General features: G+C 37.2%; 1 protein-coding gene, 1 non-coding gene and 1 pseudogene across 2 annotated transcripts; all 3 read left to right on the top strand.

Moving 5' to 3' along the window:
• The first annotated feature begins 636 nt into the window (after positions 1-636).
• LOC149409114 (uncharacterized) lies at positions 637-1,959 on the top strand. The gene is made up of 3 exons (XM_089650152.1): positions 637-1,070; positions 1,323-1,793; positions 1,886-1,959. The coding sequence occupies exons 1-3, from the start codon at positions 743-745 to the stop codon at positions 1,957-1,959; spliced, it is 873 nt and encodes a 290-aa protein (XP_089506278.1). The 5' UTR covers positions 637-742.
• Positions 1,960-1,996: 37 nt separating this feature from the next.
• On the top strand, positions 1,997-3,292 carry LOC149409113 (uncharacterized; annotated as a pseudogene).
• A 249-nt stretch (positions 3,293-3,541) lies between these two features.
• TRNAK-CUU (transfer RNA lysine (anticodon CUU)) lies at positions 3,542-3,614 on the top strand. Its single transcript has one exon. It is a non-coding gene; the product is annotated as a tRNA-Lys (tRNA).
• Positions 3,615-20,235: the final 16,621 nt, after the last annotated feature.

The following is a 20,235-nucleotide window of genomic DNA, read 5'->3' as shown; positions in this document are numbered from 1 at the left end:
AGTCTCTTCACAAATTCACGCTTCTACACTGTTAATCAATTACATCTTCAATCGTAAAAACATGTTTTAATTTCAAGTTATTTTAACTAAAATAATACCTTTTATGTATTTCAATGTCCAACGTATGTATCGTTTCTTTGTTATTCTAGGTAGCATTATTATGGAAACTGTTTCCAACAAGGCAGAACTTCGACGCCGAGCAGAAGATGAAGGGGGATTTCCTTACATGGAATTTAACAAAGACCTACCGGGTGTTAAAGAGGAATGCTTAGAAGTCTTTGAAAGAATTACCCAGACACCAGGTAAAACCGATGTTTAATAGATTTAGATATTTCTGCTCTACTGTTTTTCTACTTTTTTATGAATTAACTAATGTAAGTGGAGATAATAAGTTACACTTAACCCTTTTTGTCCGTATTCTTTTCCAGATTTGTCGCCAGATCTTAAGACGCATCCTGGGGAAAACTCCAGCCATCCTATGTCAAATTTTGAACCCCAATTTCGCACTCATACTAGAGAAAAACCATTTTCATGTTCTAAGTGCAACTATTCATCTTATCGGAAGGGCGTTTTGATGGGCCATATGTTGACTCACACTATTGAAAAATCTTATTCATGTTCTTTGTGCAACAATTCATTTACTCAAAAGAGCAGTCTGACCAGTCACATTCTGACTCACAATGTAGAAAAACCTTTTTCATGTTCTGAGTGCAATTATTCATCTAATTGGAAAAGCACTCTGATGAGCCACATGTTGACTCACACTGGAGAAAAACCTATTGCATGTTCTTGGTGCAACAAATCATTCACTCGAAAAGGTAATCTGACGAGCCATTTGCTGACTCACACTGGAGAAAAACCTTTTTCATGTTCTTTGTGCAACAAATCATTTACTCAAAAAGTTCATCTGAGTATCCACATGCTGACTCACACTGGAGAGAAACCTTTTTCATGTTCTTTGTGCAACAAATCATTTATTCAAAAAGGTAATCTGAGTAGCCACATGCTGACTCACACTGGAGAGAAACCTTTTCCATGTTCTTTGTGCAACAAATCATTTACTCAAAAAGGTTATCTGACGAGCCACATGCTGACTCACACCGGAGAAAAACCTTTTTCATGTTCTGAGTGCAATTATTCATCTCATCGGAAAAGCATTCTGATAAGCCACATGTTGACTCACACTAAAGAAAAACGTTTTTCATGTTTGAAGTGCAACTACTCGTGTACTCAAAAAAGATTATTAACGAGCCACATGCTGTCTCACATTGCGGAAAAACCTTTTAAATGTTCTTGGTGCCACAATTCATTTACTCATAAAGGCAAACTGACCATGCACATGCTGACTCACACTGGAGAAAAACCTTTTTCATGTTCTTTGTGCAACAAATCATTTACTCAAAAAGGTAATCTGACGAGCCACATGCTGACTCACACTGGAGAAAAACCTTTTTCATGTTCTGAGTGCAATTATTCATCTAATTGGAAAAGCACTCTGATGAGCCACATGTTGACTCACACTGGAGAAAAACCTATTGCATGTTCTTGGTGCAGCAAATCATTCACTCATAAAGGTAATCTGACGAGCCATTTGCTGACTCACACTGGAGAAAAACCTTTTTCATGTTCTTTGTGCAACAAATCATTTACTCAAAAAGGTCATCTGATCAGGCACATGCTGACTCACACTGGAGAGAAACCTTTTCCATGTTCTTTGTGCAACAAATCATTTACTCAAAAAGGTTATCTGACGAGCCACATGCTGACTCACACAGGAGAAAAACCTTTTTCATGTTCTGAGTGCAATTATTCATCTCATCGGAAAAGCATTCTGATAAGCCACATGTTGACTCACACTAAAGAAAAACGTTTTTCATGTTTGAAGTGCAACTACTCGTGTACTCAAAAGAGATTATTAACGAGCCACATGCTGTCTCACATTGCGGAAAAACCTTTTAAATGTTCTTGGTGCCACAATTCATTTACTCATAAAGGCAAACTGACCATGCACATGCTGACTCACACTGGAGAAAAACCTTTTTCATGTTCTTTGTGCAACAAATCATTTACTAAAAAAGGTAATCTGACGAGCCACATGCTGACTCACACTGGAGAAAAACCTTTTTCATGTTCTGAGTGCAATTATTCATCTCATTGGAAAAGGGCTCTGATGAGCCACATGTTGACTCACACTGGAGAAAAACCTATTGCATGTTCTTGGTGCAACAAATCATTCACTCAAAAAGGTAATCTGTCGAGCCATTTGCTGACTCACACTGGAGAAAAACCTTTTTCATGTTCTTTGTGCAACAAATCATTTTCTCAAAAAGTTCATCTGAGTAGCCACATGCTGACTCATACTGGAGAGAAACCTTTTTCATGTTCTTTGTGCAACAAATCATTTACTCAAAAAGGTAATCTGAGTAGCCACATGCTGACTCACACTGGAGAGAAACCTTTTCCATGTTCTTGGTGCAACAAATCATTCACTCAAAAAGGTTATCTGACGAGCCATTTGCTGACTCACACCGGAGAGAAACCTTTCTCATGTTCTTTGTGCAACAAATCATTTACTCAAAAAGGTTATCTCACGAGCCACATGCGGACTCACACTGGAGAGAAACCTTTTTCATGTTCTTTGTGCAACAAATCATTTACTCAAAAAGGTTATCTGACGAGCCACATGCTGACTCACACTGGAGAAAAACCTTTTTCATGTTCCGAGTGCAATTATTCATCTCATTGGAAAAGCGATCTGACGAGCCACATTTTGAGTCACACTGGAGAAAAACCTATTGCATGTTCTTGGTGCAACAAATCATTCACTCTAAAACGTTATCTGACGAGCCATATGCTGACTCACACTGGAGAAAAACCTTTTTCATGTTCTTTGTGCAACAAATCATTTACTCAAAAAGTTAATCTGACGAGCCATATGCTGACTCACACTGGAGAAAAACCTTTTTCATGTTCTTTGTGCCACAAATCATTTACTCAAAAAGTTCATCTGAACAGGCACATGCTGATTCACACTGGAGAAAAACCTTTTTCATGTTTTGAGTGCAATTATTCATCTCATTGGAAAAGCGCTCTGATGAGCCACATGTTGACTCATACTGAATAAACACCTTATGCATGTTCTTTGTGCAACAAATCGTTTACTCAAAAAGGTTATCTGACTAGCAACATTCTGACTCACACTGGAGAAAAACCTTTTTCATGTTCTTTGTGCCACAATTCATTTACTTATAAATGCAATCTGACCAGGCACATGCTGACTCACACTGGATAACAACCTTTTTCATGTTCTTTGTGCCACAATTCATTTACTCAAAAAGGCCTTCTGACGAGCCACATGCTGACTCACACAGGTAAAAAACCTTTTTCATGTGTGAAGTGTAACTACTCATGTACTCCAAAGGGAAATTTGACGAACCACATGCTGACTCACAGTGGAAAAAAACCTTTTTCGTGTTCCGACTGCAGTTTTTCGTGTTCTCAAAAGAGATATTTGTAAAAACACGTGCGTACTCGTTATTGTGTCCGGATATCTCAGTCGGTAGAGCATGAGACTCTTAATCTCAGGATCGTGGGTTCGAGTCCTACTTTGGGCGCCATTGTAATGGAATAATTCAAGTATGTACAAATCAAACCACGTAGGGCGCTAATTTAATAGAATAATATGGCTAAAATTTATAAAGACGCGTTGGTGCGCTATTGTTACAAAGTAATAATGATCATTTATGTAAATTATGCTATTGTAACAGTAAATATAAGTTTAGAACAACAAATACATAGTAGGTGTGAGATAGATAGTATTGAAACAACTTAAGTATGTCACAAGAAATCATTTATTGTCAAAGAACGAAACAACGATTATTTAGTTATTATTTACGATTAGATTTAACCAAAACATGAGACTCATAATTTAGGATAGATAACAATATCTCAAGGTGTGTGCTTCAAACGAAGATCACTAGCACAGTTGGAATTAAATGGTAGCAATTTTATAAGTTAATTAGTGACAAAGGAATACAACGATTATAATCTGACCTGTTTCATAATAGGGCGCCATGCGACTCATAGATTAGTTCTGCAAAATTTATAATGGATAACGTGATGACCAGCGATTACAACAGATAGCTAAACAGGAACAATATGTCCGCAAGATTGCTCCCATAATGTCTCCTGGAGAAATCGCTCCAATCCTTCTAGTTTTAAAGTGTTTCCTTGACCGCCGCCCGTTTGGTACTAGAAGTGAGTCGTTCGCGAACGAATCGGCTCAGTGCACCGGATCTCTACACGGATCCGTAAGATCCGGTTCCCAAATCCGAAAAGAGCCGGTGAGAAGGTGACCCGCCAGACCCGAAGAGCCGACTTACCCGTTCGCGAACGAAGATTCGCATACATCGTTCAGATCTCACGGCTCGCGGGTCACTACTGACGTACTGATCGAATTGATCATAGATATGACATAATAATAATAATATTGGTATTCCCGCTTGCATAACATTTTAGTTGTTGTGTCGGCACTTATTTAGTTAATTATAACAGGAACAAGGACAAGTTATATTTTTTTCCTTGTTTATTTTCAGTTAATCGTTGATACCTAAATAATCGTAAAAAAAGTAATGCTGGTATTGAGTACTTACATGAACGACGACTATTATTCTCACACCGAAGTATTTTGTTTCACAAAACATTTTTTTATATATTACACTTATTTAGGACAAAATTAATTTAAAATCGATTTAAGTTTATTTTTATTGTTTTATATTTTAATACGATTCACCAATTGATTTTTTAAATTATTTTAAAGAAACTTATTCTATAGTATTGATATATATTATAGATTGTTATTTAAAAATCTAACCACATCTGACAATTTCGACGATGCCATTCTGGACCTTTTTTGGGTAAGAGTTCGACCTGTTTTCGAAAGTATTCTTTCACAGGGCACCGAGGTTGCTGTTATACATAGTCTTTTTTTAACTAAAGCCGGGGGTTAATAGTTTTTCTTTAGTGCCTCTATAAAAGAGGGTCCTCGTGGCGATCGATGAGTGGTTTAGATATGTATTTGTCCAATTATATAATGCCTACTAATGGTAGAATTATGTGAAACTTAGTACTAAAAATGTTTTTTTTTATCAATGAATAAACAATTGTAACTCTAACCTCACAATGTTGCAATAGTGTTGAAGCAATTTTTTTCTATGTAAGTGAATTCTAATATTAAGAAAACGTATTTTATATAAAGTCAACTAATTGTGAATTTTGATAGATTTATATAATGTCTACTACCTACAAATATTATTAACTTATCAATAGATGGCAATTAGTGCGAAATTCCAAAACAGAATACTTTATATAGCTAATAGTCAACAGATGGCAATACATACAATTTCGAATGATAATCTGTAAACACGGAGAGAGAAAATAAAACTACTTTAAAAAAATCCTGACCCATCTACAAAATTATGTATGACCCCAAGATCTCCAAACCAGCGCGAGGAGGGAATGTCTTATGATTCTTACAATGATAGCGAGGATGAAGAAAAGTTATCAATCCTAGAGGCATGTAAGGTAAATAATGCCCTGACAAACGCACGAATAAAAATAAATTCTAAAAAGGCAACGATCACAGAAGGTAAAGGTAAAATAATAATAAACAAAAAAAGTTTCAAAAAATGAAGGCATGGACTCATAATTCAACATTATAGCCCACTTAGTAGCCGAAAACAATTAAATGAACGGTGAACAAAAAATATGAACGAAGTTAAAAAAAATATACAGAAAATTAATTAATTATTAAAGACAATATCAGCGATTTCTAAACGAAAATCTAAAACAGAAAAGGATACGGTCACATCTACTCGTTCGAGTCTTAGATGTGACTGTATCCTTTTCTGATTTTTCTGTTTCAGATTTTCGTTTAGAAATCGCTGATATTGTCTTCAATAATTAAATATTACAATTTGAGGTTTTACTCGATAAAGTTATTCCGAAAAATAAAAATAAGAAGTTAATTCATTGTTTGTCAACATGAGACATTAAAAATATTGTTCCTGAAACTTATGCAGAATAAGATAAAAAACCACGAGCCCGTTGTTATAACCAAACCAAAAAATAAAGATCAGGGGGAATAAGGAAACTGAAAATGAAATATAAGTGTTGGTACCTAGCATTATTACCTACACCTTTCCTTTTGATCTCCTTTATGAATATTATTGCTGCCCACCGACCCAATTCCTACCTTTCCTATGCCGACTTAGTGTAACCAGTTCAGTTGAAAAAATCGTCCTGTCAACACATGTCATAATCTATGTCTGATTACGAAGCCCCCTTTTTCGACCGTGTCGAAACTTAAAAAGCCATCGTGAGCTCGCGCAATTTTGGTGAAAAATTAGTGTATTGTGTATGAACCAGCGCAAAGGAGAGAATCCGTGGAAGAATAGAAAAAAAAGGTAAGTCGGCATATCCGAAGTTTCAATTCCTATTGCATTCCGCGGTGCGACAGTGTTTTTCCGTCCCCAACAATAAGTTAATATTAATCCAGTAAACCTTAGAATTAGGGGAAATGAGAAATTTTAAGGATGGAGGGATTATAGTGGAGTTTAAAAATGCCACCGATGGTAACAAAATGCATGATGAGGTTATTGCGGAACTTGGAGAGATATTTCTGTCGATGTAAAAATTCCACTAGCATGAAAAATGTCGGACAAAGTTTTCGGCTTAACTGAAAAATAAAGTCGTGAAGACATTGAAAGAAAAATAAAAAACACAAAATGAATTGTTTACGATTACGATTATAGGTATTGATGCTAACAATACCTATAATCGAGTGATAGCTGTGTTTTGATCTGCTCCCGAAATAAATAGTTAATAATTTACACCGTTAATAATTTAAGTCCGTGCACAAAAGACAGAAAATCTCGATCTGTCTGTAACACTTGTCGCCGCCATATTTGTGTTGACCATCAATACAAAATCTGTCCTTCATGTGACAACAAAAATGTCTATTAGTTTTTATTTATAAATTTTATTGTCTTTTCTTATTACTTTGCCATAATAAAAATAATATTCTAAAACATATCAAATACTTTTATTTTATTAATTTTTTTCTGCGCGGGGTACTTCAGTACCCCGTGGTATTAATAATTACATTCCCAGAGAGGTAGGGTTTAAGAGTTAATAAAGATTACCAGGGTTGTTATTGGATATCTGACTATGTCCTCTGGTTCAACAATGTGTCTTCCCAGATCTCATCTCTCCTCTCCAATCTCCCTTGGTTCCCTGAAGGCCCCACAAGGGAAGAGAGCCTCGTCTCTCCTCTACATTCGCCTTTGGTTCCGTGAAGGCCGCACAAGGGAACAGTTCACGAAGGTGTACTCATCTCTCCTATCCACTCCTCCTTGGTTCCTATTATATCGGGGATTATTAAAAATAAAAGACTGTTGACTCAGACCTATGACGTTTATTGACACTCCGCACACTCGTTATAATCTCCCACGTGACGCATCAGGACTGCCAACATGGCCATACATAACATCCTTTCCTCCTTTATTTTTTTGTTTATTTTCAAACAATTACAATACCAAATAAAACTTAAACATAATCACTATGACTAAATCTGACAGGAGGTTTCACCAATCTGCCAGCCCTAGTTACTACATCAGTTTTCCCACTAGTGCTGGGTAAAGGCTCACTATCATTTTTATTTTCTTGACTTCCCAAGTCATACCATTTATCGGGATTTTCATAATTTGATTTTAACTTAATGCAACTTTTTTTTATTTGGTTAACATGGACCTTTTTTACCTCTCCTCCGATTAAAAGAATTAAATACACCCATGAACTTAATTTTAACTTAATAGTTCCCTGAACCCATTTCATAGGACCTTTCAAATGTCTTAAGTATACCAATACATTATCATTTTCCTCATACTCTGTCAATGCATTTTTACTTGATTGCTTACTTTTATTTACATTATTTTCTTCTGTCAAAACATGAAGAGGTGTACGTGGCTCATACGAAAATATTTTAGCCATAGGAGACAAACCCGTGACAGAAGTAGGGGTGGAACGATAAGTATACAAACAATCTATTAGACGTTGAGCTGGTGACAAAAATTTAGAATTTTTTGAAAACATAAATTTAATTAAAATCTTTTTGAATGTTTGAACAGATCGTTCTGCTAATCCATTTGACTCGGGATTATATGGTGGAGAAAATAATAATTTAATAGATTTTTCTTTACAAAAAATAGAAAATTCTTTACATGAAAATGGAGGACCGTTATCACAAACAATAGTTTTCGGAAACGCAAATCTGGAAAAAACTTCACTTAATTTTGATAACAAATCCGAATATTTAGTATTTTTCATATAAAAACATTCTATCCACTTTGAATATGAATCACAAACTAACAAGTATTTGGAACCTTTTAAGTCAAAAAAATCCAAATGGACTCTTTCCCATGGACTTTCAGCAATAGGCCAATTATGACGCACATTTTTGTTAGCTTTTTGTACCGACTGACACATTTCACATCTAGAAATAATATCTTCAATATCTTGATTCATACCTAACCACCAAACATAAGAACGAGCAAGAATTTTTGATCTGACTATACCAGGATGACCATAATGTATTAAATTTAAGACTTTAGACTTAAGAGATTCTGGTATTACAATTCTGTCACCAAATAAAAGACATTTTCCCTTGACCGACAGTAAATTTCTGAACTTGAAATATTTTTTAATTTCTGGACTTGACAAGTTTTCAATCCAACCGATTGAAACATACTTAATGACTTTAGATAACATTTCATCTTTTTCAGAATGACTTTCAACTTCTGAAAATGGAATTAAGGGTGTTGACATGTATACAAAATTACATTCCTCTACATTAAATTGTTGTTCACTTGGCAAACGTGACATCACATCAGCTTGAGGAATTTTCAGTCCATTTTTAAAAACTAATTTATAATTGTACGCGGACAATATTATAGACCATCTTATGAGACGTGATGCAGCTAAAACGGGGACTTTTTTATCTTCGGCAAATAAAGACAACAATGGAGCATGATCAGTATATATAGTAAAATGACGACCAATTAAATATTTATGAAATTTCTTGATTCCAAAAATAACAGCAAGGGCTTCCTTGTGCAATTGGCTATAATTTCTTTGAGCTGAATTTAACGTTGCAGACTCAAAAGCTATAGGAAATTCTTGATTCTTTACGACATGACTTAAGACACATCCGACACCGTATGCACTGGAGTCGACTGTAAGACACAATGGTTTTGACGGATCAAATAAAACTGTTCCGTAACGCCAATTGCTTTTGACAGGCCGTGTACTAACCAATCGTATCGTCAGAATTTGAACTGTATAGTTTAAATTTCGCACATGTCAGCTGGATCCACGGAGGCCGTGGGCCGAGCAGTCGCACAAAAACCGTTCGTCCCGTCATAACAACATTGCCGGTTCCTTATCGAAATAATTATCTTACGTATTTTTTATCGCAATTTAATCTAAAATAACGAGTGCTACCAACCACGCTAAACGTTCCAGTGCTGACAGATGATGCTCACTATGCAGATTTCACCATCTCCTCCCGGTAAGTTGATTGTGAATTAACGTTATGCATTGTGTTCTCGCATCGCCTGTCACAAGCTATATAATTAATTTATACTTTATCTGTGTGGAATAGCCCTGTAAAGGGCGGCTATTCCAACCCCTGTTCGTTTTTCGAACATTTTTGGTGCCGAAACTAGGGAACTTTAAGATTATAATCTATCTATGCCAAAACGGATAGTGCTGTGGAATGTTTCTTAAATATTGAATAATAATCAATTCGAACAGTAATTAGGTAGGTACCTAGCGCTTGAGTATTTACGACCTACCGCGCATATAATTATAATAGATTAAATTATTATCATTTATTTTGTTTCGTTTTTGGGTACGTTTCCAATCGTGTTTATTCAACATGGCCCCAGCCATTCAAATATTGCGCCGGAAACGGACATTAGCGAATAATAGGTTAGTCAAGACACATGAAATAGCAAAAAGCGCTTTGCACGATGCAACTAAGTGCAACTTACTGTTAGCGCATTATACTACTCTGGAAAAGATAGTTCTTGAATTTGAAACGTCTCACGCGGAAATATTAGCTTTAGATGACACAAACGAAATTGATGAAGATAAAATTCGCGAAACCTTTGACGAGATGTATTATCAAATTGTGGAAATTTACCAGGAGTTAACCAGTCAGTCTCTCGATTGTAAAACCGTGAATGCGTGCACAAACGTTAAATTACCAAAAATAAACATTCCAATATTTTCTGGAAATGTCAAGCAATGGCCCGAATTTTACGACATGTTTAACGCTCTCATTCATGAAAACAAATCTTTATCCAACATCGAACGCATGCAGTATTTGTTCTCATGTTTATCTGGAGAAGCTTTAGGGTTAATTCGGACATTTCCAGTACAAGGAGCTCACTACGTTGAAGCATATCAAAGATTAATCGCGCGCTATCGTAACGCGCGTGAACTCGCATTTACGTGTTGGCGGGAAATGCTAAATTTAAATTTTCCGTCTACCGATCCTTTTGAATTTCGTCGCGTGTTCGATGTATTTAATGAGGATTTAACAATTTTAAAAGAATTGGATCTCCCAATAGATAATTGGGACTTCGTGCTTTGTTATTTAATTCTGTCGAAATTAGATTCACCTACAAGATGCGCATTCGAACAACTGCAGTCTCCTACCGACCTGCCTTCATATTTGAAACTCAAAGAGTTTCTTTATAACAAATGCGAAGCTCTTGTACGAGACTTACATTTTTCGACTCGCGATAGCAGTACTATTGACAAACCTCTTGCACGGAACTTTAATCAGGCTGCCAAAAAACGCACTTCAGCGCTTCTTTGCGATCTTAAGAAAGGACAGCCTAAAACAAATAGGTCCTCGAACTCCACCACTTACCTGAAATGCTCCTGTTGCGGGGAAGACCACTCCATTTCCAAGTGCAAGGTATTTGCCCTCAAGTCAGTTCAGGATCGCCTACAGTTTGTTCAATCACACCGTTGGTGTTTCAATTGTCTTCATTCTTCTCATTATCTTAAAGATTGTAAATCTTTGTTTACATGTCAAAAATGTCAGCAAAAACATCATACTTTGCTCCATCGAGACGAAAACGCTTCTTTGGAAGATCAGTATCAACACTCCACGACGTCTACGGACCAGGAGCCTTCTTCCGACTCTAAAATTCAGGTCCTGACCAACTTAGGAGACAAGTCCATAGTACTATTGTCAACCGCCAATGTTGGCATTCGCGATTCGTCCGGCCGTTTCCAAACCTTTCGCGCATTGATCGATTCGGGCAGTCAAGCTCACTTCATCACCGATCGTGCTGCGGAGCTTGTAGGCATCCCTCGTCAAGCCAGTTCTCAGAGAGTTAGCGGCTTAGGCCAATCTTCCGCAACCACGTCAGGAATCATTCAATTAGAGATCGGTGTTAAGGGACGGGTTCTCTTCAACATCAAGGCACTTACGCTGCCTAGTATCTGTGGCAACATGCCAACTGTTCGTCTAGATAAGTCATCGTGGCATCAGTTGAGAGACTTGCCTCTTGCCGATCCTGACTGTCACAAACCGGGACCGATTGATCTTCTTTTGGGTGCTGAGGTTTTCTCTTCTCTTCTGAGACCTGGTAATTTGAATGGTGGTCCACGTCAGCCATCAGCTTTCAATTCTGCATTTGGTTGGCTTCTTCTAGGTTCAGTTGGTTCGAACACTGCTCATGAAACGAATTCTTTCATCGTTACTAACGAAGACCGGCTCCACGAAGAGGTCCAGCCACTGTGGGAGTTAGACACCATTCCCCAGTCTTCACACCTCACTCCTGAGGAACAACTTTGTGAACAAATGTACTACACTGACCACTCACGGGACACTTCGGGAAGATACATCGTATCCTTGCCTTTCCGAGAAAGGGGAAGGGATATCTCTTTTCCAGGGTCGCGTGAGATCGCTTTACGTAGATTCCATTCCCTCGAGCGCAAACTCATAGCAAATCCAACCTTACGTGAACAATATTCTGCTTTCATGACTGATTATTTACACAGTGGTCCCATGACTCGTGTTCCTGGAAAAGATTTGCACAAGGGAAAGTATCACATACCTCATCATTGCAATCTTCGTCCAGGCAGCGCTAGCACTAAGTTAAGAGTGGTTTTCGACGCCTCAGCGACGGATGTGAACGGATCCTCGTTAAATGATACCTTGCTTATCGGTCCAAAGCTTCAAAAGAACCTGCTGGAGCTTTTGCTAAAATTTCGTATACCATCGGTGGTGTTTACTGTTGATGTACGACAAATGTATCGCCAAATATTGGTTCAAGAACCAGATCGTGCTTTCCAAAGAATATTTTGGCGTTTTCATTCGTCGGAACCCACCCAAGAGTACCAACTAAACACTGTAACCTATGGTATCTCCTCCGCCCCATTTTTAGCCTGTCGTACTGTCAAACAGTTGACCAAATATGAAGGTTATGATTTACTGCTAGCGCGTCGTGTGCTAACTTCGGATATTTACATAGATGACATCGTCACCGGTTGTAACAGCTTGGAACAAGCTCAACAAACGAAAACCGAAGTTATCGAGCTGTTCAAACGAGGTCAATTCGAATTGCTGAAGTGGGCTAGTAACAAACCAGAATTACTCGCCGATCTGCCTCCGGAATACTGCCTCAATGACTTGGTGTCCATGGATGTTGATAACTCTCACATTCTCAAGGTATTGGGATTAAAGTGGGAGCCACGACATGATACATTTTCATTCGAAGTCTTATGCCTCGATCGCGAGTTTACTAAACGCACTATCCTCAGTGAAGTCGCTCGGGTTTTTGACCCTCTCGTTTTTCTATGCCCTTTGACGTTTTTCGCCAAATCTCTAGTACCAAAGTTGTGGGTTTTAAAGGTTGGGTGGGATGACACCCCCTCTGTTGACATTGTTCGTCAATGGGATCGTTATACTAAACAATTACCGCTCTTGAAGTCGTTCAAAATCCCTCGATGGGTGTCATTCCCTCACATGGAGTCATGTCAACTTCATGGCTTCTCAGATAGTTCGGAATTTGGATATGGCGCGGTAGTTTACTTGCGAATCATGGATGTTGACGATAAAGTCCAAATATATTTGGTTTGCGCCAAGTCTCGAGTCGCCCCCACAAAAAAGATTTCATTGCCTCGCCTTGAACTGTGTGCGGCAGTTCTTCTAGCAGATCTATTAAAATTCGTCAAAGATTTATACGTACCATTACTTCCGATCTCCAATACCTTTGCGTGGTCGGATTCAACCATCGTGCTCGCCTGGTTACGTTCTCTTTCGTGTCGCTGGAAGACTTTCGTGGCTAACCGTGTCAGTCATATTCAAGATGCTCTCGACAGGACTTCCTGGCATCACGTGTCATCTGGAGATAATCCAGCGGATGTCGCTTCTTGTGGTCAATCCCCAGCCGATCTGATCGATCACACGTTATGGTGGGCGGGGCCTTCGTGGCGGATCCAGTCATTCGATTCTTGGCCGTCTTTCGATGGCAATGTCGACGAAATTGAACTTCACTCTGAGGAACGAGTTCGATCGTTATTTGTCCAACAGGACGAAAATCTGGTGGACCTATTACTAATTAAATTTTCTTCGATTCAGAAGATCCAACGCATTTTCGGTTACTGTCTTAGATTCATCTACAACCTACAGAATAAAGAATCTCGTCGTTTGTATCTTTCATTAAACCGTGCCGAAATTCACACTTCACTTTTGACAGTAGTTAAACGCACTCAACATGTACATTTTAATGATGATATCACGCGCTTGAAAGAGGGCAACCTTATGTCGAAACAAATGCGGAAGCTTAATCCCTTCATTGACGACCACGGTGCGCTCAGGGTGGGTGGCAGGTTATCTCGATCTGGGCTCGAATTCAAGTATAAACATCCTGCCCTACTTCCTCGCGAATCTAAGCTTACTTCTCTTGTGATAGACGCTCTACATCGCTCTACATTAACCAAATTATGTCCATTGCCTAGTCAATGTGACTAATCATCTTCGCTTCCGCGGCGCATTCTTTCTTATCATTTTCATTATTATTATTAATATATATTTTTTTTCTTTTTCTTCTCTCTTTTCACTATTTCTTCGTTCACGCAACGTTCCACAGCATTGCCCGTTTTGTTTCTAAATTTTCTTTAAAATACACGTTGTTGTATTTTGGTGGGCGGAATGTTCCGTAACGCCAATTGCTTTTGACAGGCCGTGTACTAACCAATCGTATCGTCAGAATTTGAACTGTATAGTTTAAATTTCGCACATGTCAGCTGGATCCACGGAGGCCGTGGGCCGAGCAGTCGCACAAAAACCGTTCGTCCCGTCATAACAACATTGCCGGTTCCTTATCGAAATAATTATCTTACGTATTTTTTATCGCAATTTAATCTAAAATAACGAGTGCTACCAACCACGCTAAACGTTCCAGTGCTGACAGATGATGCTCACTATGCAGATTTCACCATCTCCTCCCGGTAAGTTGATTGTGAATTAACGTTATGCATTGTGTTCTCGCATCGCCTGTCACAAGCTATATAATTAATTTATACTTTATCTGTGTGGAATAGCCCTGTAAAGGGCGGCTATTCCAACCCCTGTTCGTTTTTCGAACAAAAACTAACATAGTTTTATCTGACAAGAGAGACTTACTATTTATAAATGCTTTTTCGCATTCATCAGACCAACACCATTCTACATTCTTTCGTAATAAATTATGGAGTGGTTCTAGTACAGTAGGACACATAGGAATAAAATTCCTATAAAAATTCAACATTGACAAATACGATTTTAGTTGAGTAACATTTTCTGGACACCCAGTAGACTTAATTTTCTCAACTTTCGACAAAGACGGACTTTTGCCTTGACCTGACAAAGTAAAACCTAAAAATTCAAAAGAAGATACAAAAAATTCACTTTTTGACACATTAATTTTTATATTAAACTCATTTAACTTTGACAAAACTTTTTCTAAAGTATTACAACACTCCGTTTCATCTTTACCACCTACACAAATATCATCAATGTATGCAGCACAGTTTTTTATGCCTCCCAAGACTGTATCAATGACCATTTGAAATGTGGCAGGAGCCGATGACAACCCAAAAGGTAAACGATTGTAAACATATAAACCATTACATGTATTAATTGTAAGTAATTCTTTACTAGAATCTGACACAGACAACTGTAAATATGCATTTGTTAAGTCTAATTTACAAAATACTTGACAACCTGAAAATTTATTAAAAATATCCTCTGGACGTGGAATAGGATATTGATCAATTCTCAATTGTGGATTGACTGTAGATTTTAAATCTGCACATAAACGTATTTTTCCATTTTGTTTTGGTACACAAACTATTGGAGAAGACCAAGTACTATATTTAACTTTAGAAATTATGTCTTCGCTTTCAAGACAATCTAGCTCTTGGCATACTTCTGCACGCAGTGCATAAGGGACCTCATATGCTTTGTGGAAAACAGGAGTTGAATTATTTTTTAAACTTAAATTTACCGAAAACTCTTTAATTGGTATGTCGTTATTCGTTTTAGAAAAAGAATTTAAATATTTTTCTGACAATTTTTCGACAATGTTTGATTTATTTTTTCCACTGACAGACACTGAATTTACAGTATTATCATTACCAATATTTGACATAAAAGAATTTATAAATGTATTTTCCCAAGACGGATTCAAAACATTTATCCAATTCCTACCAAGAATAGCTTCAGACGATAGATTTTTAATAACTAATACTGGTAAATCCACGACCAATTTAGAATCATCTTTTACACTTACTTTTGCAATAAAAAATCCAAAACAATATAAATTTTGACTATTTGCTGTAAACAATTTACCATAGAACTGACTTAATTTACAAGTTTTGAAAAATTTTATGTACATTTTGTGACTTATCAAGGTCGATGAACTCCCTGTGTCAATCATGAAGGACATTTTCCTACCGTTTACAAACAAATCAATATTAGCTGTTTCAGACACGGACATATTTAAAACATTTATATTACCCACACATTTTACATGATTAATAACAATTGATTTTACACTAGAACAAAATTTTGACGTATGACCGTATGTATTACACTTGTAACATTTCCAATTCCTTGACGGACATGACTCTGGTTGATGACTGATAAAACACCTCTCGCATCTTTTTCTGGGATTTCCACGTGATGGAGATGAAAGACGACTTGATGACATTGAACTCCTTTGACCTTGTTGCGGACTAGTACTCCTTTGACGTGACGTTTTCGGCTTTACTTCGAAAACTCCCGATGAAAGATCTTCTTTGTGTAATATTTCTGCAGAACAACTTACTGTCTCCATATTCTTCACAATTTTTTTTGCTTTTTCGAAACTCAGCGATTCATCTTCAGACAGTAATCTTATAGTCATGGCTTCATTTTTCACACCGCACACCAATTTATCCCTCAAGGCTTCATCCAGAAATGCTCCAAAATTACATGATATTGACAGACTTTTTATTTCTGAAATGTAATCATCAATTCCCTCGTTCGACTGTTGCTGAAGATTATAAAATTTATATCTTTGGGCGATCGTACATTTTTTTTCTTCATATTTATTTTGAAGTGTTGTTACAATCTCGTTATAAGTTAACTCTTCAATATTTTTCGGATGAACTGTTTCTTTTAAAATTTTATATTTTTCCGCACCAATAATCATACAAAGATATCCAATTTTCTCTTTGTCCGTAATATTAATTACTTTTAAATAAATTTGAACACGTTCTAAAAACATTCCGAAGGTTTCACAACTCGACTCGTATTGCGGCACTGGCAAAGTACTCGTAGACATGTTAAAATGATTGAAAAAACAAAGACGAAATCACTGTTTTACACTGGACTTAATATTACTCGTTATTAATTTAACTTTTTCGATTATCCTCGTCGCCAATTATTATATCGGGGATTATTAAAAATAAAAGACTGTTGACTCAGACCTATGACGTTTATTGACACTCCGCACACTCGTTATAATCTCCCACGTGACGCATCAGGACTGCCAACATGGCCATACATAACAGTTCCCTTAAGGTCCAACGAGGGAAGAAGGTCTCCTCTCTCCTCTTCACTCCTCCTTGGTTCCCCGAAGGCCCCACGGGGGAAGAGTCAACTCCCCGTTTGTTCCATGAAGGCCCCACGACTAAAGAATCCACTCCCCCTTGGTTCCCTGGGGGCCCCACTGACAGCATAAGCTAAATTTAAAGGGAGTTGCAATAAGAATAAGCGTAACGGACGTTGTTGGCCACATTATTTCATTTTGTCAAAATATTTTTACATTTATAAAATGGGCCAACTCCACGCCACTGGCAAAATCCTCACTCCCCGCCACTGCTCATTTTGTATCCCGTTTCGACCGAATTGGCCTGAATATTCTGACCTCGAAAAGCATCGGTACAGTATCGCACACGATGTACGATGTTCAGATTTTTCAATGTACAAATTTACTAATAAATAACAATTTATTAAATGTTACAAATACCTATTTTTTACTTGTACATCTCCTCGGCGATAGTAAAATAAACACTATTTGCGACGTGCTACTACTGAGGAGATATTTAAAGTGCCGTTTTTTAACGAATTTGTTTAACCATTTTTGTACAAACATTTTTACTTTTTTGCCTCTTCAAAAATCCAGGAACCTCGTAGCATAGTGAATCTTTTCTCTTTCTGAGCGCTATGTCACGGGGAACCTGCGAAAAATACTAACTTAACCATTTTTCAAATTTGATCGCTTCAATCATTTTTACACTTTTATTTTACAAAAAATTCTTATTTTTTTTCGTATCTTGACTATCAACTAAAAATCTTATTGTCAAGATACACATTGTAATAACTGCTATGTAATTGTAATTCAGGCGAGCTTGCAAAATCTTTGCAAACTCCCAAATTCAAGCGTCTGCCTTCGGCTTTACATCCGGCAAAATGATTATGCAACATTTTACGGTGGCTTGTGTACGCGTTTGTGGCGCGGATAGAATCCCCACCCTTTTTCGGTCGACAGCCAAATGTCGGCTGCGAGTCTGTCTTAAAAAATATAAGCAGCAAAATTAAAAAATACTAAATCAGTTCAACTTTACCACCAAAACAAGCGTTTTATTTCAACAAGTAACTCCTGCCCACCAACTTCCTCACCTCGCCTAGTCTCCTGCTCCAAACCTTCTGGTGTTACCTCATCAAGACCAGCCGGCCCTGCTTAGGAAAACCGCCAACGCCAGAAGCGAGCAGAGACGACAGCACACCCAGTGCCCAACATTTACCGAGCACCAGGTGCGGGAGGCAGATTGAAATAATATCAAACAACTATCATCATCATCGGCCGTAAAGGAGCATTCCCATCGGTTGAAGACACGGTTTGAAACCGGCGCCCAAATCTACAGTCTTGTACGGACTCCCGTCCAGTACATTAAGATTGTAACGTTTTGTCATCTGTACTATTCTCATTTTGACAGAAACTAGGGTGTTGAGGTCTAATAATAATATTCTAAGTTATTTAATTCCGCTGAATAATCTGAAAACAGTTAAATTATATTTTATCGAATTAAAAAATGCACACGAACAGTCAATTAATAAGTGTTATATCAGTGTATTAAAAAAAAAAAAAAAAATATATATTCAATTCAGTGCCGGCAACTCGGGCGTTTATTTATTATTAGTTATGTACATACATGATTTTTCTCCTTACCCTCCTCACTAGACAAAGTCTGTTCTGAGGCTGGTAACTAACAATTTCTAATTACATAAAAACAAATAAGTGGTTAAAAAAGAAAAAAAAAGAAATATAAATAAAAAGAAATATAAATATTACTTATATATATATTTTTTTTTATTCCAGATCCCGGGGAGGGTGGTGTAATCCCACGAGCTCCATATTACACATAGAATATATATAAAGTAAATATAAAAAAATATTGTAAGATAATACATACACAATAAACGAAAACAAAAGATCATAATAATATTACAAAAAAACATAATGAGATTAAAGTTTTTTTTTTAAAAGGAAAAAAATATTAAAAAAAAAAAAAAATACATATATATATATATTTTTATCTATGACATCAGGATTTGGCTCCATCGCTTGTAAATAGGTCCCTGCCAGAAGTGCAGTGCTGCCATCACAAGACCGCTTTCGCTCGCGGCTAGTCGTGTTCGAATGCTGGTGATCAGTTTTTTCATTAGTGCTCGGAATCCGGGAGCACGCCCTTCTACAAACATCTCAGTGGCACTGCAGTACCAGGACAGCCCAAAAAGTATTCGGTAGGAATTGTTGTACTATACTTCCATTCTTTTTAGAGATGCTTTGTTGAAGTTGGTCCACAGCTCCGAGGTATATAAGCTCGTGCAGTATATGTTAAAAAGTTGCCTTTTTGCTTTTGGGCCACACTTGTTAAATCGTCGAGAAATCATATTTGCTCTGATGCACAGTGATATTCTCTGTCGCTCAATATCCATATCATCATTGAGCTCCGCTGTTACGATGTGTCCTAAGTATTTGACCTCCGGTTTTTCAGTTATTTTTGTGCCGTTTAGGCTGACGGGTAGTACTTTTGTAGGGCCTGCGCCCGTTTTAAATACTAGTAACACAGATTTAGTTGGGTTGTAGACCATGTTATGTTCAGCGGCATATTCTTCGAATATCTTTAATAGCTTTCTCAATGCTTTAATGCTTGGAGACAAAATAACCATGTCATCTGCGTACGCAATGTTATTTACGCAAATGTTTCCCAGGTAACAACCTACATTCGCCGAGGTGAGTTTATTGCTTAAAAATAAATATTTTTTTATGTGCGTATTAAAGTATTGCGCACAAACATTTAAAAAATATAATTACAAGCCTGAAATACTAACATCCAAGCGAAAAAATAAATGTTGCCGACGGAAATTGAACCCGCACCTTCCGATTGCCGGTCAGGTGCAAGGAACCACTGTGCTACGTCGGCTTATTTTTAAACGCCAAATAAATCAGTGGATCCTTGCTCCTGATTGGATGCTAATAAGTAATGCTTATAATAATTTGTTATCTTTGTTATTTGAATAAAACCTAGTCTGGAAAACATATGTTTAGCTCTTATAAACAT

Source organism: Hesperophylax consimilis, unplaced genomic scaffold (genome assembly GCF_061612785.1).
Source record: "Hesperophylax consimilis isolate HC1 unplaced genomic scaffold, BYU_Hcon_1.0 scaffold_36, whole genome shotgun sequence".
NCBI lineage: Eukaryota > Metazoa > Arthropoda > Insecta > Trichoptera > Limnephilidae > Hesperophylax > Hesperophylax consimilis.
The sequence above is the reverse complement of the archived record's forward strand: the minus strand, read 5'-3'. Positions and strand labels throughout refer to the sequence as shown.